This window comes from Thunnus albacares, chromosome 9 (assembly GCF_914725855.1).
Source record: "Thunnus albacares chromosome 9, fThuAlb1.1, whole genome shotgun sequence".
Classification (NCBI taxonomy): Eukaryota; Metazoa; Chordata; class Actinopteri; order Scombriformes; family Scombridae; genus Thunnus; species Thunnus albacares.
This window is the reverse complement of record NC_058114.1, coordinates 9721339-9748160: the sequence shown is the minus strand read 5'-3', so window position 1 is coordinate 9748160 and position 26822 is coordinate 9721339. Positions and strand designations below refer to the sequence as shown.

Genomic DNA, 26822 nt, shown 5'->3' with positions numbered 1-26822 from the left:
CAAGAATAGTCTGCATATGGTCCCTCCAAGCGAGTAGTGAAAATCCAATATAATATTCCATTTCTATTCATGTCAGTCAGGACATATTGCTCATATTTCATATTGCACAAAGTTACTGTGTTGTAAAGTCCTGTCTATGTGCTGTACTGCGTGTCTTATGGTTTTCTACCCTGTCTGGTTTCTTGTTGTTACCCTATCAGCATGACAGCATGACTCTCCCACACACATCCTCACATGTTCTGCTTCCTTAAACTTGTTTAGTATTATAAACATCATTGGAGTCAAAAGATTTAGACATAAGTTAAGTGTAAATTAAATTAAGTTAAACTATCAGTAGTGTGAGTTTTAACTTCTTGCTAACCCATCCCTCTGTCTATGGCATCTATCGGCGTTGAAGTCACTCAAAGTGCACCCAAAAGCCTACTTGTCTCCCTCCAGTCTTGATTAAAATGAACCTTTTGGACTCAGAGAACATCTACACAGAGCCAGACTGGTTTGATTTAGAGGCCTGGCATTGCTACAGCTATGCCATATATCCATATGAATATTTCATATGCTCAGTATTTCTGTGCACTCACATGGGCATGTCAAGCCTGAGTGTGGAGGCTATATTTTACAGATGCTGTGTGCTTGCTGCTGAGCTGTTTTAGGGTGGATGTTTGCTTTAAAAATGTGATCCACACATTCACTAAGAGGGGAATTAGCACTGGTGGTCTGAGGGATCGGTGCAGGAGTGAGATAAGAGATAGGACCCATTAGTCTGGGCAGTTAGCCTATTTAAAGGCTGTTAATTATTTACCTCATTTACACTACAGAGCCAACTGAGCTAGCCAGGGTTTACTCATTAGACTGCGTTCTGTTATTGAGCTGGACATGGCTAACTAGGGGGTTAACTTGTTAAATTTCACGGGGATGATACCACAGCAAGGCCAGACTGATGCTTCTAAAAAGTATTTTTAATCTAGTGTGGAGCTCGACCTGGTCAAAGCGGGCCTCATGTGGCTCTGTAGTAGCACGGCGGGGGTTGACTTTAAGTCCTCCAGTAATAATTAGACTGGTGCATGGTGGGAGTTCACAGTATGCAAGCCTTGTGCCCGCAAGGTAATACACAGATGCACATACCATAGAATACATGTGTGCACATACTAGTAGATGCATGAATGAACACAGACCTGTACATTTGACACACAATTGCATAAACACATGTCCCATTTGTGGTCATTTGCATTAGAGGAAATCCCAGTGTTATGATGGGAGCTTCACACACAGTTACATCTACACACACTTTAAAGTTGCCGCACTAAAAACACATACAGAGAGGCAGTGGTGGTTGATCAAAGTGTCTGTGTGCATGTGTGTGTGTGTGTGTTGTCCGTTGAACCCATTTATCTTTTAGGGTGTTATTTATTTCTGGGCCAGTTGGTTGCAGTGGGCAGACTGAGCAGATGAATCTATCATAGCGAGAGAGATGAGAATCTTCTCTTCTCTTCTCTTCTCTTCTCTTCTCTTCTCTTCTCTTCTCTTCTCTTCTCTTCTCTTCTCGTCTCTCTCCACCCCTCAGCACCATCTGCCAACACCTCCACCCCCTTCCCCACCATCGCCTCTCTCTCCCTTCCTCTCTTTCTTTTTGTTTTTTTTTTTTTTTCCTTTCTCTGCTGAGGTTAAAAGAGAGACGAGGTCAGTAGCTCTCACAGAAACAGGAAGGACAGGAGGTGAGGAGCTGCAGGCAGGTGAGAGGCAAGTCGCCCCATGAGAATTTACTTCTTTCGGTGACTCATCCTCCTATTTTTGTCTTGTTTGTTCGTGACCTCTCTAGACTTCTTTTTCCTTAACAGTTTTTTCTCTCATGAACAGTTTCCTTAATCAGAATTCCGATTTGTTTACCTCACGTTGTTCATCTTCTCTCCTTTGATCCGTTACACCTCTACACCTCACCTCTCGCTTTTCTCACCTCCCTCTTTTCCAGTCTATTTTTTGCAGGGTAGAACATAAGTCACATGTGTTTGCCTGGGATGTGCGAGAAAAAGGTGTGAAAGAGAGAAATAGGGACAGTGTATGTGTTTGTATGTCTGTGTGAGTGTGAGAGTGGGAGAGTGGTGTTTTTTCTGTTCGCGGAACGTTAGCGCTCCTCACACAGCTTTGCCAGCTGATACAAACGCGGGAGGAGTAAGTTGGCAGGCTGACAATCAGGCAACACAGATGCATGCACACAAAAACAAACACATGCAACACAGTGAAACGGGCACTGAGCTAGTTCACTTTTTTTCTCCCCCTTCCATTAGAATGTATGTGTCACATGTTGGATTTGTGTCCCCCCCCTACATGTTTTTCTGTGTGCATTGAAGCGGAAGTGGTGCTGGGAGGCTGTCATCATGCTAAGATCAATAGACACTGAATTTATGTAGTGTTGAAGTGAAGTGTTGATTTCTTTCCAGAGTCATCCTGCCTGCTCTGCAGAACGTACAGCTATACTAAACCGCCGTCGCCTGCCTGGCTTCACACTCTGTTGGTGTAAGGCAGGCTCTTTATCACCAGCAGGTGTGTGTGTGAGTGTGTGGTGGGATAAAATGTGCGTTCGTATGCATGGTTGTGTGCTTGCATGCTGTCTTATCCGACGGTCATCCAAGTGTGTTCGAATTTGCGAGTGTACATGTTTAGCTGCGTAAGTAGAAAGTGGTAATTAACGAGCAAGGGGACCGGGATTTATTTATAACTCGTGGTTCTGTGAGAGTGTTAACACATCAGCTCAAACTTGCTTATACTGTACATTTGAATTTTTTATAGGTGTTTGGTGTTTGTATGTGTGCGTGAGAGTTGTTTTTACCTGTCATAGCGAGTGGAAGCAGATGTAATGTGACATGGCAGTGCTGTAAGTGATCTATTCTCTATGGCAACGTACGGCGCACTTTCTCCCTCCTCTCCCTTGGTTACATCCTCCATATCTTTTCTCTTAGCATCCCTCATTCTTGTTATCCCTTACATGTCCCCCTCTTACCCTGTCATGTCTTTTTCTCACAGCTTCCACATTCTCTTCTTTCTTCTATCCCTTACTCTACCTCCCATTTCCAACTGCCTCTGCTCATTTTATACCAGTTCATCCTCCTTTTCAGCACCCTTTCACATCTGCTACATGTTGACATGTCGGAATAGTCAGATATCTCACATGCTAATCAGCGGTAGCAGTTACTTCACCACCCTCATTAACTTCCATGAGGAGGAAGTAGCCATAACGCGAGTGTTGCTCCAGCTAGAAGGGGTTGGCTGTGTGCTCCAATGAATAATAGATGGTGTGTCACTTCCTTTATCGCTAATGAAAGCAGGCAGCTGCTCCTCGTGCTGGAATACCACTATAGGGTGTGAGGAGAGCCGTCTGGAAAAGGAAGATGCTCGCGTTCTCTGTATGGAGGGCTAAAGAAATCAAGTGATAGACTGATAAGAAAACAGTTGCAGGCAGGGCAGGCAGAAGGGTTATCTGTCCTTTGACAGATAAGGCAGAAGCAGGACAGGGATGGTACCACTAAAGTCATGTCCACACCAATGCAGATAAGGTTGAAATGGCATCTTTTTTTTTTTTTTCCTTTTCTGTTCTCTTTTAGACCTCTACCGTTACTGTTGCACCAACAAAAACAAAGCAGACAAATCTCTAAAGGCTAGTCTGCAGTGTCGACCTAAACAGTACTTCCTCAGAGCAGTGATCTTGAGAAGCCTTTCAAGCCTTTCACCTTCCACAAACCCGCGTTTTTTATGTAATAATAGCTGATGACATAGTACAAGTTTCATACAACCAGTATAAAATGGTGATTTGATCGAGGGTCTTAATGCAGCAGCGCAGGAATTACCACCTCGGTCAGTAGGTACCATTTACGACCTGCATTTAAATCACTGTTTTATACTCATGCAGTTGCCTGAGAAAAACAGCCTTCGTCAATGGCAACACCTGTAATATCTGTTCGGCTACAGTATATTGAAATACAAAATGAATTATTACAGAGAGGGTCAGAGAACTCTGCTGAGGCCAATGTCATTAAAAAGATCTGTTAAGTCTTTTTATTTGTTGTAGAATATGGTAGAACAGAGACACATTTAGAGTTTATTGCTGAATAGCAGATCAAACCTTGTAGCTCTGATTGTTTACATGAGAAGCGATCACTATTCATTCATTCTAAAGTCCTCAGTGTTTAAGCTTAGCTGTAATTGGATTATACAGCCTTTAACAGTTTATATGATTTAGCAGCAGTGAGGTGTAAATCTGAAAAGTGTGCAATGATCAAGGTTAGCCTGGTTGAAAGCCTCAGCGTCATTGTTCAATCCATAGAAGAGCCATGGCTTAAGGTGCAAAGTTCTACTGTGATAAAGGCCTTTTGTAAACATGGTCTGACATGTTTAATCTATTCTGTGTGGTCCAAAAAAAAGTCTCTGTCTTTACAGCTTGTGGTTTTCCAGGTTTTTATGGTGGAATGTGATATCTAACAACTTGAACAACCAGACAAAGAACATACAACTCTCACTTTTTCTCTAATGAAATTAGAAATTGAAATACCATTGCAATTGCTCACACACTTGTAGTCAGTGAACTCAGTTCAACTTTTCTCTCCGAAATGCAGCAAATCAAGGGATCAAGTGTAATAAGATAATAAGTTTTGTATGTTGTTATTCCTTTCATCTTACCCATTATATGGGGAGAAAGTGACACAACAGTAATATTTAACAGAAGCAGCATCAGATCTTTCCAAGTTGGACCGAAAGATATGTCAGAGGTCACCTTTCACATGCATCCTGTGTATTTGTAGTCATCTTTCTTAATATACAAAATATCCTTGAGCTCTGTAGTGTTTGATGTTCTTACAACTAATTTCCTTGTGAGGAGGCTACGGGAAAGGCAAAGGAAACTCACAGCTGAACAACACAAAGATAGACTTTAAAGACATCAGTTTGTGCCTTTTGGTTTGTGTTTTGTAACCGCGTGAGTTTCTAATTGCCCTGAGCTCAGAAAGAAAATGACTTCCATTCAGCAGCCCGAAACAGAACATACTGTATAATGTTAGTTAAAATAAAGCAGTGATAATGGATTTTTCAGACAAAGACACTTTGTCTTTTGTCTCTTTTGGGCTCTGCAAATAACTGATAACCAGCAGACAACTGAAGGTAACCAGTTTTTTAGCTTATTTTTGACCACAATTTTTTCTGTTGTACTTTCAAGACATCTTATTAAAATTACATAAAAATTCATATTCTACTCAAAGATGGGTTCTCCATTAAAGTATCCAGTGCAACCTTGATTTGGAATTCCTCACAGAAAAAAAAACAGTTTGAAATGACCAACAATAAAACAGCAGGATAATTACAGGATATTTTGCCACTGTTTAATGACGCCCATAGACAGAAGTTCCCACTCTCATTTAGTCTCTCGGTTTGAGAGCCAGCTGTTCTTTAGCACAAAGGGAACAATCTGGCCCCTTGTGAGTACAGACACTGTCATACTAGACTAGACTAGATCATACTGGATTAGGACAGAAATGAAGAACTCTGGAACAGGATGATGAACTAAAATGGACCTGACAGAACGGGAGTGAATAAGATTAAAGGGAAATTGGCCCAGAAGATGTATTCTGGTAGCACAGTAGAGTTGTAATGTACTATACATAGACGGAGATAATCTTAGACTGGAGTGGGATGGACCAGACTGTGCTCACATAGCTCTTGCAGAGCAGAGAGATTGATCTGTTCCTGCAGAGCACACACAGACTAAGCACTGAGATGTCAGATAAATGTCTCCTAGTTCTTTCTCAATGGTCTGGATGCTAACAACCTCTTTCATTCGATCTGGTTCAGCAATCAGAAACTTTACAGTTCCCAGTTGTCTTGTCAGTGAATTTTCTCAGTTTTCTCAGTTTGCTGCTCTGGAGCATCTCTGCTCTATAGTGTGTCATCATGCAAAAGTGTCATCTACACCTGCAACTCACGAGATTGAACTAATTGCACCATCAGGTGCCTTCCTTATTCACACTTATATTATAGGTAATGTCCCTGTAATGGGACACAGATGAGTACAAAATGGATAATAACATCAGATTTGATGAAATACTCTGAAAAAAGTAACATGATTGATGACAGCTTTCGTAATGGTATTTGTTAAATTAATTTAAAGCAAGACTTTTGCTGAACAGTGGCTAATGGTAGATGTAGTGTAACAACAGCACAAGAGTCATAGAGTCACCATACTATCTCAGCAATGTCAGTCACACATCAGTGGCTATCCAGACTTTTTTAACATTGGCCACCATAAGCTACTGGTCATACCAGACCAAGTGAGGCTATAGTAGCAGTGTGCTGGAATGAGCAGCAGCTTTTGTTTGTTTGGGTTTTTTTGCAGATGAATTCAACTTTTTTGTAGAAGGAAGATTGTGTTATTTCCTCTCTCAAAAGTTACAATCTTGCTTTAAAGGTATGAAAATAGCACAGTACGCTTTTGAGCAGGTAGGTATAGCACAAGTCCTTGTAATCCATGACAACAAGAACTGCACATGCTGATTGTTTGTAGTGATTGATACACCCCCCTCTCCTCCCATTTAAAAGCAGTCATATACATAGCAAGTCACCCAAATACCAAAAAGGTAAAACAGCAATACCAAAATAGCAAAAAGCATCCACTTCAATGCAGTTGTGTAAAGGCAGATACAACAATCACAGTAGAGGTCCTGAACGGCACAACAACAGCTCTCCTAATTAGAATGCAAATGCAAACTTGCCTGATTAAATAGATTTCTCTGGTGAGGAGAGTATACAACACTACACTTGGGTCTTATCCAAGTGTGGTGATGGTGCAGTAACTGGAGTTAGAAACAGCTGTAAGAACTGCTGGATTTTTTTTAAAAATCCAATAACTTTAAATTATAGGGGACCTTTAAACACCCAAATTAGGTTGCAAAGTAATCCCTGACTGTGGTGCCCCCTTAAAATACCACTATTTGCTGCTGTGTTGAAATTGCACTACACGATTGCAGTAGGCATTTAGTATACAGTGCTTTGCATATGCATCTCTTTATCAGTGTATCTGTGTTTGTCTGCACATGTTCTCTTGCTCAGATGTGTTTGTTGTCTGCCTCAGGCTGAGAGTTGGTGCATTAAGCTGGACAGTGCTGCCTACATTCTCAGGGTAGCTCAAGGGTAAACAGAGATAGCTGGACTCATGTCAGGGCTGCGATGAGGACTTGGGACCTGCATTATAGTTGCTGGCCTCCCTGTCTCGCTCTCTCTCCTCTGCTGCTGCTTGAAGTTCGACACTGCTGCTTTCACATAGCTGATTAAAACTCATGTTTAGAGCTGCAGCTGCAGCAGTTGCACAGTACGTCAGTGTGAGTGCGTACGAGAGATCGTAATGCATTCATGCGTAAATGTTTTTTTAATGAGATAAAGTACAAGACTGAAAATGAAAAAGGTAGAGCTGGAAGAGGGGGAAACGTAACAGTAAAAGCTGCTCTGCATGTGTGAGATATGAGTGTGTACAGCTGCCACTCCCGTCTCTGCCTCCTTTCCACTTTCTCACCCACTTTCTCTCTCCCAACCGCCCACCTCCTGTCCCCTGCTCGCACTCTCCAATCTTATTTCCTGTGGGCCTGTCCCCAGTCTAAGCCTGCTCTGTGTCAGTGTATCAGACTAATTCAATCTGCAGTACACAGACACTCCAATGTAATGACCCATGACATTCAATTAATCCTTATACCCCCTTCTTGGTACATTGGGTCAGCAGTAATTTTGTATGTGTATATGTGTGTTTGGTGTGTATGTGTGAATCACTGAGTGGGTGTATAAATGTGTAATTTGAAAAGGCTGCCAGTTAATGTAACCTTAATTGATATCGTCACATTCTGTATTTGCAAAAACTTGAATATCTCTCAGATGGTTTTCTGGCCATTTCACAGTACAATGCCAAGAATTTAAATGATTTCCATGGGGTCTTTGTTCCAAAATACCCCCCAAAAAAACATATTAGTAAGGTTGAGCTTTCCATGTTGATGACATATGAAAACCCCTGGCTGTCAGTATGAGCTTATTTACTGTACTCTCATTACCCTTGTCTTCCGGGCTTCACATTACTGATGTCTTCGCCTCTCAACCAGCTGTCACACTTATTAGATTGGTGTTGAGAGATAGCAGCATGTCCTTTAAGGGGTTATGTGCATATGCAACCGTGTTTGCTGTTCAAACACTGATTCAACCAGACACATTTTGCACTTATATATACCTACATGGGCTACTAATCAATGTTAGCACATACACATAAACAAACACAATGAAAGCGATTGAATCAGTCAGTTTTAGATACACATACAGTTCCAGTGGTTTGCTTTTAGCCAGGTGTAGCCTGTAGCAAATACTATTAATTTGGATTAGCATAGTCTGTGTGAGCTTTCTGCTCATAGTCTGTAGTTGATCGTGCATCATCCGTGTCATCAAGGGCTTGCAATATTTAATCACTAACATAACCCAGATAATATACCAGTTACTATGCTGGAATAACAGTGTGTGCATATGAACACTCTTGCATGCACTGTGGATATTTATAGACTTATTATGGCTCATTATTTATGTTAATCATCCATATTACCCTGCTGAAGCTCACCAAATGCAACATGATTCTTCTGTTGCTCTGAGGCTTTCATTAGCTACATAGGCATTAGGAGTGACTTTAATTAAAAGAGGAAACTTTTAAAATCCTCACAACTGCACTGTAGGGTAGGTCAGGTAGACTTTTTCTCATTAGGGAAATTCCCTGCATATCTGTCAAGTCATTGATAGTTACTCTGGCAATTTTTTTTTTTTTTACAGCGTCATCTTTTCTGTCACTTCTATCCTCTTCATTTTCTTCTGTTATGCTTATCTTCCATTCTGAAGTTTTCATTCTTTATCTTTCTCCTCATCCTCTCCATCATATCTCTATTTCTTCCTCTCTCCTCCCTCCTTTTTTAAACCTCTCTGTCCCTCCGTTCTCTCCCACTTTACCTATGTCTTTCTGTTTTGGTAATGATGTAATTAAGGAGGGTTTTGTTGCCTGCCCACTGTGTATAATTGCCAGCAGGGTCTGCCTGTACTTCACTCAGCAATTACAAGCGGCATTCTTCTGCTCCCAAATCGGCTAATTAAGCCTTAAGGACAGTGAGCTGACTGTAGTCGCATTAAACATCAGGAGGAGTCAGGAATGCTTGTGCTCTCTGCACTCCTGAGACACAGAGACGTAGTGGATTGAAGAATAGTTGCCATGGTAGCAATTGCATGGTGTCAGATCGTGTGCAGTGGCTGTCAGTCAAATGATCTGTGTGTCTCTGCATGCGTGTGTGTGCGTGTGTGTGTGTGTGTATCTGCTCATCTGTAACAGAGACAACAGTTCTGCTCCAGGTCATCACTTCTTTTCATTATTAAAGCTCAATCTATGAAGACAGGACAGGGGCCAAATAGAGCTTGTCACAGTTCCTGTTTAGGTCCCTGGGTGGACTAGCTGTCATTTTGATTGATTACATTGCCAGCTCATGTAATGCTTGCCTTGCAATATGTCCCCGCTCAGCACTGCATGACACCTCGCTTACCCTGTAGCCAGGACTATGCACTTACTAACTATATCAGCTAAGTGTGTACAAACACACAAATCTATGTAAATATGTTGTGATGGGTGTTTTGATATATTTTTTCTGTTAAAATCAATGAGTGGGTCTGTCACATGCAGTAGAGTGTGGGTGACTTGGAAATATCATTTGGTCAGTGCAGAATTGATTAGAACTTTAAAAATTTCTGGACTGCCACAGAGAAAAGGCCAGCTGGTTTGTCAGGACTGAGAGTTTTAATGTGGTAGAATGCAGTAGTTTTTTAGTATCGTATACCACTAGATATATTCCCATTCGTTCTACAGACATTAAAGCAGTCATTTCAAGTGGGAAAACTGCCTCTTAAGAGATGATGTTGAGGTATTCCCTCAAGACCTGCATCCCCTCTATGTAAAAATAGTATCAAAAGAAGAAATGAAATGACAGACGACAGAGGAAACACCATTAAAGCAAAATGGCTTGCAATATTATAGCGATATGCATTTTAATGTTGCATCAGTTATAACATCAGCAGTAACTTCAGGAAAAAAACCCTCAGGGTATGATAAAATACAATACATGAATGACTGGCATTAAAAAAACAGTCCATCTTTAGTATCTGTTCCAATAGATGTGCTGCATACTGTGGTAGACCACCTGCTAAAAATAATGAAAATGCTAATTTACACCTAGGAAATTACCTCACATGTTGTAGTTTGATCTCCAGCACTTATTAAACTAGTGCCTCAGGCACTCTCACGTTATGTCTCCTACATAGCAGATATTTTCTCCAGTGACACAAATTTGCATGGAAATTGCGTGAATAATGTGTGCCTATTTGCTAAGCAGTCCTAGAGTTGATATTTGGCTGAAAAGGCTTGAGTGTTCATTTAATATGGATTTAAACTGTGCAGCTCACTCAAGGCTGGGAGAAATGCCTGGGTTTTATTATTAGTATTAGATATTTTATTAGGAAGCTTTACATAAGCCCTTAAAAGTTTTGACTTCCCTTGCTGTATTGTTTTCCATCTCACTTACGTCTACTTTGTGGTGAGCTCATTGTAAATAAAAAAGGGCAAGTAGCTCTGGTTTCACGGCCTTTCCAACTGGCACAAATATTACAAAGTGGCACTAAATGGAACGTGTTCCCTTTTATGGGTCTGTCCAGAGTTGTGCTGACTTTAAATAGCTTCTAAAGGTCTGATTCAGTAAGGAAAATGGAAATTAATTTAATGGTATAACTTAGTCTTCAATAGAGTAGCTGAGACTGCACAATAGTAAACTTTGTATACCTTTTAATTACATTTCAGGTCTGAGCTGCATATGAGCCTAATTATTGAAATGCCCTTCCTTGCCTCAGTATAAACATCTGGATTGTTAACACTGCTGCTGTGCTGTATAGAAAACAATTCTAAGGCAACCATTTGTCATTAAAATAAGTGCTGTGTTTTATTGTGCCATTAAAAGAGTACTGCATGCACATTAGACATCATGTTTGGGTTTACCTTATGCTGTTGGAAATTTCTTAGACTACATTTGACATAAGTCAACATATTTTCCACATTGTTTCTCTAGCCTGTAGCCTAACCAGGGCTTAGGTATATGGTCTTACATAACCAACAGAATATCTTATCTTCGAGAGGCAAATATTTGTCCTCTGCTTGTATGGAGTCAGGGATAATTTTGTCTGACTTCAGTTGCCATAGCTACTGAATAATTAGAAATATTTATTCAATCTTAGAGAACAAGTAACTTCAAGAAAGGAAACTTTTTCTGTTTCAAACTGCACATTTCGCAACATCATCTTTTGATATTACAGATCTGTCATGTAGACATTGCAGATTTTTGCTAAATGTGAATGCTACTCTTCTTATTGTCTTATAAAGTTCAGTTCTGTTCAGACAATAATGACTGACAATATTACAGTTTCTCACACAGTTCTCTCTTTTCTGTTTTATCTAGGCTGCTAGCTCCAACTGTAGCAAACACAAGTCCATGACTGAGAACTCTGCCTCCCATGATGGACAAGAAAAGTGGTGAGGGTCACTCAGCCTGCATTTACACATACAATGATCTTATCTTTAACTTGACTGTGTGCAACAGATCAGATTTTTCAAACTTTTCTACAGCTGTATAAACAGAACATAGACATGCAAAATCAGATTTCTGTTTGTTATATAATAAAATATGTGACATAAAGGGTTATACATTTGACTTCATGTTCTCATATGTTGCCACAAGCAACCAAAGGTTTATTTTCCTTCAGGTGATAACTGCCCCTGTCTCATACTGCATTCTTAAGTTGACACAGCATGAGCAGCATTTTGCATGCTGATTAGTTTGTTTTGGCGCAATCACGACATGATAATTACTTCCCAGTAGGTGATATAGTTTTACATAATGAAGCACCATGTGTGCAGCACAGTACAGCCTGTCTGTACAAGTGGGTGAAAAGGAATAATAATGCTGATGATCACCTATGATTTGGTTCATGTTCATTTCTATCAAGCAATAGCACATGTGAATCATTTTATTTGTATAATTTCAGCTATAATTATTATTGATGTTATTTGTTTTAATAGTTGAAGGAGAAGGAGCATTGATTGACTGATTAATTTTGATATTAATTCATAACAGCCAACGGCTTTCAGACCAAGGCCAGTGAGGGCGGTGTTCAGAGGAAGCAGCTGCCCTACTCAGTGGAGACTCCCTATGGCTTCCACCTGGACCTGGACTTCCTGAAGTATGTTGATGATATCGAAAAAGGCAACACCATTAAAAGAGTCCACATCCAGCGCAGGGTCAAGGGTCCACCCAAATTCAGCACTCTACCCAGAAATTTCAGCCTACCAGGGAATGGAGCCAGGCCTGCTCCTAAGGAAAAGGATACTACATGGTCTGGGACATCCACCTTGGGGCCCAAGCCTAAATCACGGGTAACAGAGGTCCAACAGATTTTTGATTTTAGAGCAGGTGAAGGAGGGACTTCCAGCCAGAGCAGCAGGGGGACAACCAGTCAGGGCTATGTTTCAGCTAAGCCCAGAGATGAAGGTACAGGGGCTCGGGGTGCGGATGAGAAATCTGTGGGAATTCAAAGTCGGCCAAACCTGCTTCGAGCATCCAGCATGCCCATCACTCTACAACAGCGAAAAGGTTCTGATTCAAGCAGTCCAGACCGTATTGTAGGAACACCAGAGAATGGCTCAACAGAGAACATCTTCCGTGCTTCACCAGACATAACAGAAAGACGGTGTCTTCCCCAGGATCGGGCAGGGCTTCACCAGCAGATCACGGTGGCACTGAAGCGGGTCAGAGAGCTGGAAGAGCAGGTCAAAACCATCCCAGAACTAAAGGCTCAGATCTGCTCACTGAGGGAGGAGAGGGAGAAACTACTGCTTCAGCTCCAAGCTCAGGCCAAGGCGCAGGTTTCCACATCATCCTCTACAATATCCCAAAGGCCTGATGCTGGGACACACACTCAGCCACAAGGACACAGACCTCCAGAAGGATTTAACTTGGCTCTGATAACTCAAACCTCTGGAGGTTTAGAAGCTTCAGAGTTTGTGCCAGCAAAGCCAGTAACAGGGAAAGACAAACAAGTTGTCACAGAGAAAAGTAAAGTGTTACAAAAAGAGAGGGAGATAAGTCAGGAATCTGTTAAGAGTTCTTCAGCATATGGAGAAATGGGTGGGTTGCCACAGCAAGAAGTGAAGAGACAGCCATCAGAAAAATCTGACAAACAAAAAGAGACAATAGAGAGTCCACTGGAACATGCAGATCAAAAGCTATCACAGGACATTGCAGGACAGGAATTAACACTTAGGGTGGCTGTGAAAGATGTAGAGAATATCAGTATTCAAGCTGGTAATGCTGCAAAAGGAGGTGAACTGGAGGACTCAGGTAGTGCCCAGGATTTACATGAGAAGCTGATGATACTGGAGGCAAAACTTACTCAGGCCAGCCTAGATCTAGAGAAAACTAATGCTCTTTTGAAAGTACAAATGGAAGAGAACAAAATGAAAGAGGATAAAATACTACAACTGAGTGAGGGAATGAGAGTGGAGGTGTGTACAACAGAGGCACATAGCAGGCCAAGAAGAGAGAGTATTGATACAGGGACAGTGACAGAAAAAGTAGATTTTGCCAACCAAGAGACTGAGACAGAATCGCCGAATACAGTAGATCAGGGAACAGACACAGAGAGAATCTGTGTTGAAGTGTGTGTGCCCAAACCAAGGACTGGAAGTATAGATCAGGGGACAGAGACTAAAAAAGTTGAAATTCATGACCAGGTGACAGAGATGGAGGTAGAAGTTACTGCTGTAAGCCCACCAAGACCCAGAGCGAACAGCATGGAACGGGGCACAGTAACTGAGAGAGTTGCCACTCAGGATCAGATGACTGAGACGCCAGTGGCTGAAAGGGTGAACCAGGTCACAGAAACAGAGGGAGAGACAACGACAGACCATCCGCTGAGACCGAGGGCCAGCAGTGTAGACAGAGGGACAGAGACAGAGAGGGTGGACACGGTGGACAGGGTGACAGAGACAGAGGTAGCACAGAGGACAGACCAGCAGACTGAGACAGAGATAGACAGACGACAGCACAACAATCCAGCCAGAAATGCAGAAGCAGAGGGTCAAGGGAGAGAAAGTGCAGGCAGTCAGAGAGTAGATGTTGAAACAATGGTCAGTGAAAGAGAGGAAGGGAGGGAAGTAAATGAAAGAATTCAAAGAGATGGTGAAAGTGAGGTCATGAAAGTTGTTATAGAGAGTTGTGTTGAAGTTAAAGAAAGTGCAGTTGAACAAACTGTAGTTTCAGACATTGTAAGCCAGGTTGAAGGGAGTACCAGTCCACTTGCTGTGACAGGAGAAAATGCAGAATCTAGGACTGAAGTAAGCGCTGCACAGAATGAATCAGAAACAAAAGAAATCATACCCTTGCAGAGTGGATTAACAGAAATTGTTGAAACGCAACAGGTTGCACTTGAGACTGTAGAAAAGAAGCAAATATCAGAAGGTGAGATTGTGTGTGCAAAAATCAAAGAAACTGTGGTCACTGACACTGTTGTTGTAGTAGCAGCAGCGGAGAATGCAGCTGTGAAGACAACAGCCCCTGTAAGACCTCAGAGAGGCCAGAGGCCCTCGTCAGACCAGGCACAGCAGCCACCAACTCAACTTCAGGCTGCTCCTGTGCGTCCTCACAGGGGATCCATTGACACTCAAGCTCAGCAGTCCGAGCCTGAGATAAAAAAACAGCCCCAGCCGCAGGTACAGGGCCAACCTCAGCTTGAGGCTCAGTCCCCAGCACAGGTCTCTGAACCACAGGTAGAACAGCAATCCCCATCTCCATCTCAGGTTGAGGACAGCACCCTAGCAAAGAGGCCTCCAGGGGGGTCAAGTGAAAAACAATCCCAATCACCTCAGGCTGAGACTCAGGGCCCAGCCCCATGCTCCAGAGAAGTCCAAACCCCGCCCAAATCAATTCAAGCCCAGTCTCAGTCTCAAACCTCTTCAACTCGGCGGAACTCAAAGGAGCTTAAAGCACTACAGAGGGGATCTAGCACATCACAACCTTCTAGTCGTGGACCAGGAGAAGCCCAGACCCGTCCAACTCGTCAGGGGTCGACTGAGGTCCAACCTCAGTCTCGTAAAGGTTCCAGTGAAACTCAACCCCCTCACAAAGATGCCAGCGACACACAATCACTGCGCAGAGGCTCCAGTGAAACAGCCCAGCGTCGTGGTTCAGGTGAAACCCAGGCCTCACGTCGGGACACGGGCGAGGCCCAGCCTCCACGCAGGGGCTCCAGTGAGTCACCAAACTCGCCTGCAGCTTTGGGCCAAGTTGTAACCAGGTTAACAGGGCTTCTGGGGGAGCAGTGGGCACAGCTGGGGAGCAGCTCTGGAGCTCAACAGACGGCCAGCCCGCAGGAGAGCCCCAGCACACAGAAACAGACGGCAGGGAAAAGAGCAGAGGCAGGGAAAGGAGCATCAGCCAAGCCTGCAGGGAAAGCGATCCCTGCAGCTACAACAGGGAAACCAGCAGGGAAGCCTGGTCCTTCCAAAATGAGCTCTATTCAGAGTCAATTGGTCAGCTCCCTCAGTGTCCTGTCTGCTTTCTACTCACCAGCCCAGAAAGCTGCTGCTGCCAGCAAACAGCAAGAACAAGGTAAGCCTGTGGTTCAGTCGGTTCAGTTAGTAACCCATTGTTTATACTGTATACACATCTATGCATCTGTCTGTCAAATAACTGCCTCCTCACCTGTGATAGACACAATAAGCTGAATCAGTTCCACTCTCATATTCATTTAAACGATCCTTTCACAAAGCATAATGTTGTAATAATCATGCCACTCAATTACAACACGTCCCTTCTGTTCTCTATGAAGATATCTCATGTTTACTGTGCACATGTTCAACTCAGTTGCCTTGTGTATTCATTTCAATTCTTACTTCTCTTCTTTGAACAAGAAGCCCTACAGGAGCAGCCAAACATTGCCAGAATGTTTTGACAGTGTTTGACATGTTTTTGGTGAAACTTGAGTAGTGTTTTGTAGTAGTTCAGGTGGAGTGCTTAGCCCTGCAAACCAGCAGTCTTCGCTTTTAAAATCAAACCGACAACAAAGTGGTTTATTTAAACCGGTTCTTAGTGATGCTTTCCTTCCAACACAGCCTGAAACCACACTGGCCCTTTTCTATTATTTAGAAATAGAAATATCCCTGTTCCACTGATATGCTGTTGAATCATCTCTTGGTGCCTCTACCAATAGTACTTAGTCAACACAAGGACTACTGTGTACATGACTCATTAGATATGCAGTACTGGGGTTGGTTTGAGAATGACGGGTATTGATTATCTTCTTTTTACTTCCTTTGACTTGACTTGACTACTGTACTGATTGATTGTTTGTTAAGACATAATATAAAATAATACAAAACACACTGCCACTGTCATTGGCTATGACTAGATATCATTTTGACTGCAGTTTAACAAGAATAAAGTCAGGAAGATTTAATCTCCCTCTTGTATGAAATTTAATACCTTTTAGTCTTCTAGGTACTTTTTTATCTGATATTTTGCCAGTAGTCTAGTCTAGCAGTGATATGGACTTTGTGATTTAATGTCACATCTTCCCACTAATACTCTCCCATTATTTTCAGAGGTCTACCTGCCAGGGAAATGTCTACCTTGCCTGGTTTATTTTCTTTTTTGGATTTCAGTCAATTTACTCTTCTGCATCTTCCTCTGACACATCTCAATATTGCAGAAGCCAAGCCAGAACTGAGCAGGCCCCCCATCTCTACTTCATTATTTATTTTAGATCACTCAGCTCAACCTGCTTTCTTTAGTTTATCATATACAATATATATCTACAAGCGTAAGCCCTCTTTTTTATTTATACACGGTTGGCCTATTTTGAATTACAGTAACATTAGTGTAACGGAGATAAAGAAAAATAATGGTATTAATCTTTAAAAACCTTAAAATCAGTCATGATATAATGCTTTTAGTCATCTGTGGTGGCAGCACATTTGAATGTCTACATGCAATACACATATAGACATCTACTGTGTTTCATATCACATGGGTTATATGGGGTAGATGGACAAACAATCCCTCATAACTAAGATAAAGTAACTATTGGCTTTCATATGGTGGAAAAAGACATATAACTAAGCACTGTTGACACATACACCTACAGGAGAGTGCACACGTATGCGCACAAGCACTTACTTACAGTACACAGTTGAATGGATACTCAAGCACAGACCCTCACAGACACACACATCAAACAGGCGATGCCTTTCTTCCCTCCCTTGATGTCTCACTGTTCTGTTCATGTCCCAGGAGCCGGAGTAAAGAATCACTCTGCTACCCTATCACACATATATTTTATGTTCAGAGGTCATTTTAAGTTCAGTGTGGAAGCACAGTATGTAAGCGTGCTTTTAAGTGTTTTTGTGTGTGCTCTTAGATATATACACATTTTCATAAGATTGCCACTTTTTCTTTGTGGTTTCTGTCTACATCTTTGATTTCTCTGATTTTTTTTACCTCAAATTACATCAGTGTTTCACTTCTACATCTTTTGGAAACAGAAACCAGTCATCTCACTCATCCCAGTCATCATCGGATGATTTAAACATCTCAGAGTGTCTCTGACAAAGTGGGGGAAGGTTAAATCGTGCATTGTTTTATGTATTAAAAGTTAGCAAAAGGATGTATTAATATGCCAAATATCTTCTAAACTTCCTTTCTCTCTGCTGCTATCTCCTCGATATAAAAGCATTATTCTTAGATGGTGGTCGCTTGGATCTTTTTAGCTGGTGGTTTTTGGCCCAAAGCCACATCCTTATGTCCTTGCATAAAACATTACAGAGCCTCTGCACCATGTCTGCTGTCAGGCACCACTAAGACAATCATACCGGGCTTGGAGCCAGGGGGAGTCAGCAAAGGAGCCCATGCAGAATCAATTATAGGGTAGTTACATACATAAGTCAGCCTGTCAAGGTTGTATGTTGTCAATAAGGCTTATAATCTTGACCTGTGTATATCGCCCTGGAAATACTTTAGGTGGTCTTGAACTAGCCCAAATAACTGGTATACGAAGTTGATTTGATACAGCTGATTTTCTTGAACATGTCCTTTAGAGTCCTACTCATAGCAAATCCATTGTTAGTGTAATTGTCATCAAATAATACTTGAGTGATCCTTAAATACTTTATGCCCTCACATTAACTAATGTTTGTCAGGCACTCCTGTTTGGAATAGCAATTTCCCTTGACAATGCAGTACTGCTCAGTAACATTTGATTTGTTATTGTCTTTGTATTGAGTATACAGATGGGGGCTGAGTTTCCTCTCTTTCTGCCAACTCAGGGATTCCACAGTATTTGATGAGCTGCACGTTCTTTTAATTGCATCCAGAGGTTCTTCAATATACCTTACAGACTCAAAGTCTTTTCTCAGAGACACACAGACATTCACACACTCAGAGACATAAACACATACAGAAATAAGCACAGGATGTGTATACAGTATATACTTGCACAAGGAAATGCAGCCAACATGTGCAAACCATTAATGTCTGTCTCACAATATCCCATATCAGTGCGATGTATTGCTCAGAGGGACTTATAGTTGAATTTTCAGAAATGGCAGAAACAATGGCTGTACCTTTGTAGGTGCAGGTATGTTATTTAGAGGCTTCTCAATAACAGAGCTTGTCACAGTAACATTTAAAGGTGTTCAGTTGAGTTTAGATGTGCATACCGTAGGCACACATGATTCCTCGTCAAATAAGAAAGCAACCACTCATGCCTCCACCCATTTTTTCAGGTTTTTCCTTTCATTTGCCATTCATCTTTATTTTCTTCATTGAACTATGATACATGTACAACAAGTCCAAGTATGGTAGAAATAATTGTGTCTTCATTCATGCATCAAGCAATGGTTTAGTCTCTGGTATTCAACATTGGTTTCTTTAAACCATGAAGACAACTTCTCTATAACCTCAATCAAGCAGTTTAAGTTTCCTACTATACCTTTACATTTCTTATATGCTCATATGAGACACTGGCAAACAACCTGTATTTTGTATTTACACTCACAAATTCCACAGAAGCCTAATGAATATTTTCCTTCTTTCTTTTTGTTGTTCTTCTCCCTCTCTCTCTCATTCTTGCTCTCTGTTCTTCTCTTCACCAGGTCTCAAATCTATTATGAAGAAAAATGGTGCTGCTGACAAGCAGGGGAACAAGGGAGCCAAGAAAAACCTGAAGTTTGTTGGGGTGAATGGAGGGTAAATCTTCTTTTTAATCGGTGTCCAATCTCTGTGTGATTAATATGTTTATGTGGGCTGCAGTTTGTTTTTGTGCATTTTTATGTGTGTGTCTGCCTGTGTACTGTTGCTTTTCATCTCTACGGGATAATTAACCCTTATACATCCACCGTGGACATTATTGCAGAGTGAATGCAATATTGTATTTCATTCTGATTCCATTTCATTTCATTTTTCAAAAACCGGGATGACATATCTTCACCTTTCAGAGTTGTCAGATTTAATGTGTGTTACATTCTGCAAAGTGGCTTCAGTTGGATGAGCCAGTTAGCCAGAAAACTATGTAAAATGACTCCAGGTAATCCTTGAAAAGGTATTATGAGAAATGATACTTAGATATATGATTCTCCTGTAGAAAGTGCACAAGAGCAAGAGATGCGAAGAAAATAGTTTAACAGAATCATCATGATGGGAATCCATCCATCCAATCAAGTTTGTCTTCTCTTTGTGTTGAATGTTCAAGATTAATTGTTTGCATTTCCTTAGGTATAGATGGAGCAATTTATCAGTTTTCATCAATAGAACAGTATTCTCCTATTCTCCTCTATATAGTCTCTAGTCTATATACATCCCTGCAAGTCAAAAGCCAAGGCTTCAGCCAGCTCTGAACGCTTCATTTGCAATGTTGCCCCTACTTCCTCCTCATGATGACATCAGACTGTTCATGCATGCCCACAAACGACCTTCCATTCTGTAGGCTTTGTTGCTAAGGTTGCATATTTCAGATCATATTCAGGCTCAAACATGTACAGATGAATTTGAGAAGTTTCCATTTTGTGTAAAGAACGAGAAAAAGAAGTGAAATCGTACCACCACTGTTCACATAGCCTCTGGAGCTGCAGGAGGTCTGCCAAGGGGCAGCTTCCAGAAGCTGACAAATCAGAGCCGAGTGGGCTCATTGGGAGGGGGGCCTTAAAATGAGGGGCTGCATAAAGAGCCAGTATAAGATAAATACGTGAGTGAGTTTTTTGAAATGTAAATCATGCAAAGATATTCCAGTAGAGCCCCAGAATATAAGTATAGACTTAGAAATGTGCAGTATACATCTCCTTTTAAGAAAAATGATGACGATCACATGTTTTCAGGCTACACCATTATTATGGTCAATTCATATCACAAGTTATATTAATTCAAGATACAAATGAACTGTCCATTTGTTAATGATGCAGCATTCACTCTAAATTATTTGTCACTTAGCTGAGTATGACAGCCTCCTCACTGTTCATCTGAGTTTGAATGCAGTCACTGTGAACTAAGTCCAGCTGTGTCTCACACATCTGCTTCATGCTGTTTCTCAATTGAGACTCATTTGGAGACACACTGCCCCGTATTTGACCTCACTGCTGCTACTGCGAGTGTGAAAATTTGTGTACAGTAATGTGTATTGTAAATTATGTGATGTGTGTGCATTTTTTTGTCAGTAATGATGATGATACCTCAGTGCTTTGGGCAAGTGTGCTTATGTCAGCGTTTGCGGATGCTGGATGCAATGTGTAACATTATGTGTGTGTGTGTGTGTGTGTGTGTTCGTGAAAGCTGATGAATTTTAAGTAAGCAGATGGAGGTGGTTGGAAGAACAAAGGTGTGTCCCTAGGCCGGAAGATTATTCTTTCTGGCTGGTCTGATGCTATAGTAGTTAGCTGCCTGGTGCTACAGTGTTAACACAAAGCACCTGTATACACACAAATACATATAACTTATAATTTTTGTAACTTGTGAGGAGCATTGTTTGGACAGACTTCAATTCCCTTTACATGTACGCTAACTTTAACCATAATTGCTACATGGCTAACCATAACTCTTAGCTAAGCTAACCTAAGCTAAATCTAACTTTAACCAAAAACCAACTCTAACCTTAAAATAACAATTGGTTAAACTTGTTTTTTCCCCAGATGGGAGGAAGTCCCCTCAATGTGATTGTGTTGACTACCTTTTGTCCTCACAGTGTGCAGACGCAGACACATTTGTAGATGAAAAACATACACAGATACACACATATGCATAGTAATTACCCATTTGTGCACAACATGGGCTTAACAGTGATCCACCTCTCTGTCAAAGCTATGGCAGCTAAGAAGTGTGTAAGCTTACTGGTTCTTTCACGTTAAATGAAGGAAAGTTTCATCTTAAATTTTATTTGTACAGTACATTCAATCCCATTTTGTATGATATCCCCTAAATTGGCAGTGATAATTAATTCATCACAAGAAAAACCAAATGCATAGCAACTAAGTTTATTAATTTAATGGAATTGTAAAATATACTAAATTTGGCTTTTCTAGATCCGTTAACACATCTAATCATACATTTGTTTCTTATCTTCCCTAATATTCCTTATCACTTGTATGAGACTGCTCTGTCTAAAGTGCCTGAGTGGCATCACCTTCTGCATATTAAGGAAATTGCTGCCATTAGTAGATTTATTTTATTCTTGCATTCTGGTTCTTACATTCCTGAGCTTTAGTGTTTTATGACCTGCTCGCCTTTGCTATGTTTTTTCAGAGCGGTGGATGAGATCCATTCCTCCCTCCCTGTTTTAAAATGACCTACAAACATACCCTAACAGCCATTCTCCAGAACAAATAAGGAATTATCTGTGCAAGGGTCAGCTTCTTTATAAATGTACGATGAGTATGTTTTATACAATAGGCATACCTTGAATAGGTTAAGTAAGATTATCCACGTCTAGTTTGTGTCTTGTGAGTTTTGCTTTTCTGGACCATGAATATGTATCCATTTCTGTCCAGCTGATTGATTGTGAAAAAGAAAAGTGAGAAGATTTTTTTCTTTTTTTTTTATAGAATGAGACAAACAATACTTTCTCTGACTATCTTTACACTTCTGTCCGCAGCAGGAAGTGCACTGCTGTTTGTATTTCTTTTCTTTGGATGATCTAACCTATCTTTGCTCTCCCTTGAGCTCCTCTGGAATCCAGGGAATGTTGTGGCCCCAGAGTGGTATCTTGTGGTGCATGTATGTGTGTGTGTGTGCCTACAAAGAAGCATGAATCATTTGAAATTCAAAATAAGTCTTTATCTGATCATTGGCGTCACGGAGGTTGATGATTTGAGGTCAATGATCATGATACAACCCAATGATCACACCCCCCCACACACACAACATCAGCAGCCTCCACACCTCTAAATATATCGTTATCCTTCTCTACCGAACAAGGCTGCGTTTTGTTCAAGGTCACATGTGTGAGCGTGCAAACATACCTATGGATTTTTATGTGTTTGTTTAACTGTGTGTAGGATGTTATGGATATGTGGGCCAAGGCTGTATTAGAGTTGAAGAGGGGAACGACCTGTTAGTATGTATCTAGCCTTGGCCCATGTTGACTTTACTGCTTTAGTAGTATTAGTCTTAGCTGCGTGGGTGTTTCATTGATGTGGGTGCCTGTGTGTATGTCTAAATTCTGTACACATGCTTACTTTTTGGGAAGAAACATGAGCAAAATCCTACAGAATAATTTAAAAATGGATTTCTTGCCTTTTTGAATGTCACCTTAAATCATTAAAATCACAGTCTAGAGTATGCTAGAGGTTTATTTTAGATGGAATAATCTGGATATTTTGGTGTTTTTTTCTCTCAAAATTTTGCACACGTTTGTCACCTTACAGCTATGAGACCACATCCAGCGAGGAGTCAAGTGGAGATGAGAAGTCCAAGGTGGAAGCAGAGGAGGAAGACAGCTCAGAGCCAGAGGAGGAGAAGAAGAAGGAGCCCCAGCCGGAAGAAAAGCCTGAGGAGGTAGCAGACACCCAGGGGAAGGATGCAGAGGTCTTACTCGAGGGAGGAGGTGCAGCGGCTGCGGAGAAAGAGAGCGAAAGAGGCCTATTGGATCCAGAGACCAGCCAAGAATTGCTGGAAGAACAGGCTGAAGGGTGAGACAGACAACAGTGAAACAGGGGGCCTTTAAAGCTTGAATCAGTGCTCAAGGTTAATTAAACCAAAGCTACCATGGCAACAATGCGTCTCGCTATATTACCAGTATTACCAATTAACATACTTCTTAACATGGTGACTTTTCCCATGGAGATGCGCAACGTGTGATGTCATTGAGGCACAATTTAGTTCTTTGTTTGTGTCCAGCTGCAGCCCGCATACTTTGTCTGAGACAGGTGCTGACTGACGCTTAAATATAGTCCTCAAACACACACACACACACACACACGAAAAGACACAAAGTATGATACGCAGGATTTGTCGGTTGGTGTTTGTACACACATCATTCAAAGTTGGCCCCTCCTCCCCAGCTTGACCAGAGCGAGCTGAGAGGAGAGGGAGAGAGAGAGAGAGAGTGAAAGAGAAAGAGAGAGCAGCGGTAGTCGAGTGAGCTGGAGAGTGAATGAAGAGAGCAAGCCTTGCTGGTGAGAACAAAGCAATGAATCAGATAAATAAAACATTATTTTCTGATTGTTTCATGGCGGTTACGTTCTAAAGCACAAATAAACACGCTCACACCTCCGTACAACCCCGCAGGAAAGTGCAGCATTGCCGGACTTTGTCTGAATGCAGAGCTTCATCCTGTCTGCTGTACTCTCTCTGCTCTGCGTGTGTGTAGCTCAGCCCCACCCTCTGTCAAGCAGACACACATACCTGCAGCTCTTTATACATCCATGCCAGAGACACAGAGAGCAGAGCGGAGTAGAGGAGAGAGACGGAGATAGCGATGTAACGTGGTTACTACACCATGAGTACCGACCTCACACCCTGCGTGCTGTTATTGGCTGGGGGCTACATACCCACTACCCAAAGGTTGATGCCCAGAAATGTCCCGAACACAGCAAAATAATACAGGCGGAGGGCAGGGTCTCTGCAGATAAATACACACACTTCTAGTGGGTCATAAGTGATGATTGAGAGGGATTGTTTATGTATGAGTCTATACATTGTTTTTTTTATAGGTTTTTTAGGAAAATCCTGCATAGTATACCATTTAAAGTAAGTCTCACACAAGCACACACGTACACATAACTTGCTCCAACACACTTCAGTATAAGCAGCTTTCACTTTAATAGAAGTCTCAGGTGGTCATGCAGACACACATACATACACTTCTTTCCATTAAGTGCCAGGGACCTGGGACAAAAAGCAAATAACCGGCAGTGTTGTCCTACATGTCAGTGACTGATCTCAGGTATGTGGACAGGGCTGAGAGCCAAGGGGCCAGACAGTAGATGGGGCCCCTGGGAGAAGGCAGGATTTATATTAAGTCATCACTCAGCACCTGTCTGATCATTTGTATGTGTGTGTGCTTGTGCATGTATGTGTGTGTTATTGCTTGAGTGCAGTACACAGTGAGAGTGTGACCCAGGCAGGCTATTTGCAGCCTGAGATGTACAGTATGACTATGCATGATTGATGATCAGTAGGAGCACTTTGTTGCTATTATTGGGCAGTGAATCAGTGTAAACTGTTACCATCGAGGTTTGCATGTGCTATCAATGTGTCAGACTGTTGACTGATGTGTGTGTGAGCCGTGGAAGTCCACAAGACATCTTTGATCTTTTGTTCTAATCCCAGACAGAATTTACACAGGAACCAATGTAGCTGTCTCTTGGCCATATGCTATACAGACTTGATGGTATTTCCACATTAAACCCGAAAAAAAGTAAAGAAAACAATGGGAAGAACAGATGGGGACTGTTTTGGGTTGAATTTGGAGGTTTTGTCACTGCGAGATATACCCGCTCTGCTTGAAAGTTCTTGAGACAAGGAATATTACAGAAACATATCCAGAATAGATAAAAAACACACTTCTTACTTTGTCTTCTGCTCTTTGTTATTAGGGAGAAAGTTGACAAGGGGTTTATAGACGCTTGCCTCTATGTAAAGGACCGCATGGAAGAGGTTTCATCCCCAGATAAAGAAATGGTAAGGATATCTTTTTGCCATTTTGATTCTATAAAGATGTGGTTGATGAATCTCTGTACTTCAAACTGATTTGACTGCAAAATGAGTGACTTACACATGTTATAAACTACAGACTTTTGTTATATGTGTATCTTTGTCTAATGCTGGAAAAATGATGCCCTCCTCCTTTTCCAAATTTAGTTGCTGAGACAGTGATAAAAATGATTTTTGTTCTGGGAAAATGCTTCAGATTCTTTGTGGATGTTCTTTTAGAGCTTATGACTTCAATAAGAAGAATAATGTGGAGTAATGTGGCTTACTGACAGACCGTTTGACTGAGTGCATTAACTTCTGTGTGGACACCTCTGTTATGGTCAAAATTGTCTGCTGTTTTCCCAACAACAAGCCCTAAGTTACCATGGACATCAAAGCACTCCTGAATGAGAAGAAGAGGGTGTTCAGGTCAGGGGACAGGGAGGCAGGAAAGAGGGTCCAGAAACAGCTGTCAGTGAATATCAGAGAAGGAAAGGAGGCCTATAGGAGGAAGCTGGAACAGAGGCTGCAGCAGAACGACACCAGGGAGGTGTCAAGAGGCATGAGGACCATCACTGGTTACAAGCCCAGCAGTCAGACGGTTGATGGGAACATTGACAGAACTGACGAGCTGAACTGTCTCTTCAACAGATTCTTCAACAGATTCTTCAACTCCACAGGGGGCTGTCTTTTCCCCTTTTCACTTTACCCTTTACCTCGGACTTTAGGTAGCTCTAGGAAGTTCTCCAATGACTCTGCAGTTTTTGGATGCATCAGAAGGGAGGATGTGTCAGAGTACCAGAGGGTGGTGGACAGTTTTGTGGACTGGTAGGAGCTGAACCACCTGCAGCTCAACATCAGCAAAACAAAGGGGCTGGTGGTAGACTTCAAGAGATTCTCCTCTTTCCATAGTGGAGATGATACAGGAGTACAAATACCTGGGTGTACATTTAGACAGCAAGCTAGACTGGACCAGGAACTCTGCGGCTTTCTGCAGGAAGAGCTAGAGTCAGCTCTGTTTCCTGCAGAGGCTCCAGTCCTTCAACGGCTGTGGCACCATGCTGTGGATGTTTTATGAGTCTGTGGTGGCCAGTGCCATTTTCTACTCTTTGATCTGCTGGGGCAGAGGCCTGAGGGTGGCCGACACAAACAGACTCAGCAAATTGATTGAGAAGAGAGAGACTTCTGCCGGCCAAGCAACTAACTTCCAATTAGCCCTCTGCTAACTCGAATTGGTATAAAATAATTAAATCATCCGGCTCTTCTAGACTTTCCAAATGTTATCGGACTGAATGGCTTACAGCTGTAACAGTAGCGACAGAGTAGGCTGTGGTGGAGCCTATGACATGAGCATGTGTCAACAGTGTTTTTGTAATTACTCTCACTGCCAAAAGGGGGAGACAAAAGTTCCACACTCCAGCTTCCAACATCATTACTCTGCTGATAACATACTGTTAATTTGCTGTTGACCCACATTACACTTTTCATTAAGTTTACCTTTGCACATCACAG

General features: G+C 41.8%; 1 protein-coding gene across 4 annotated transcripts in view; it reads left to right on the top strand.

Annotated features, from left to right (window-relative positions):
• kank4 (KN motif and ankyrin repeat domains 4) overlaps positions 1-26822 on the top strand; it is an 84286-nt gene that overhangs the window by 49781 nt on the left and 7683 nt on the right. For 2 of the 4 annotated variants that reach the window (XM_044361244.1, XM_044361243.1), the window contains exons 2-6: positions 11541-11614; positions 12216-15746; positions 19286-19379; positions 23042-23305; positions 25214-25298. In XM_044361244.1, coding sequence (XP_044217179.1) covers positions 11596-11614; positions 12216-15746; positions 19286-19379; positions 23042-23305; positions 25214-25298 — 3993 coding nt within the window. In that variant the 5' untranslated portion in view covers positions 11541-11595. Of the gene's footprint in view, positions 1-1645; positions 1731-2490; positions 2539-11540; positions 11615-12215; positions 15747-19285; positions 19380-23041; positions 23306-25213; positions 25299-26822 lie in introns of those variants that run through there. The other 2 variants (XM_044361245.1, XM_044361246.1) reach the window with 2 other exon arrangements.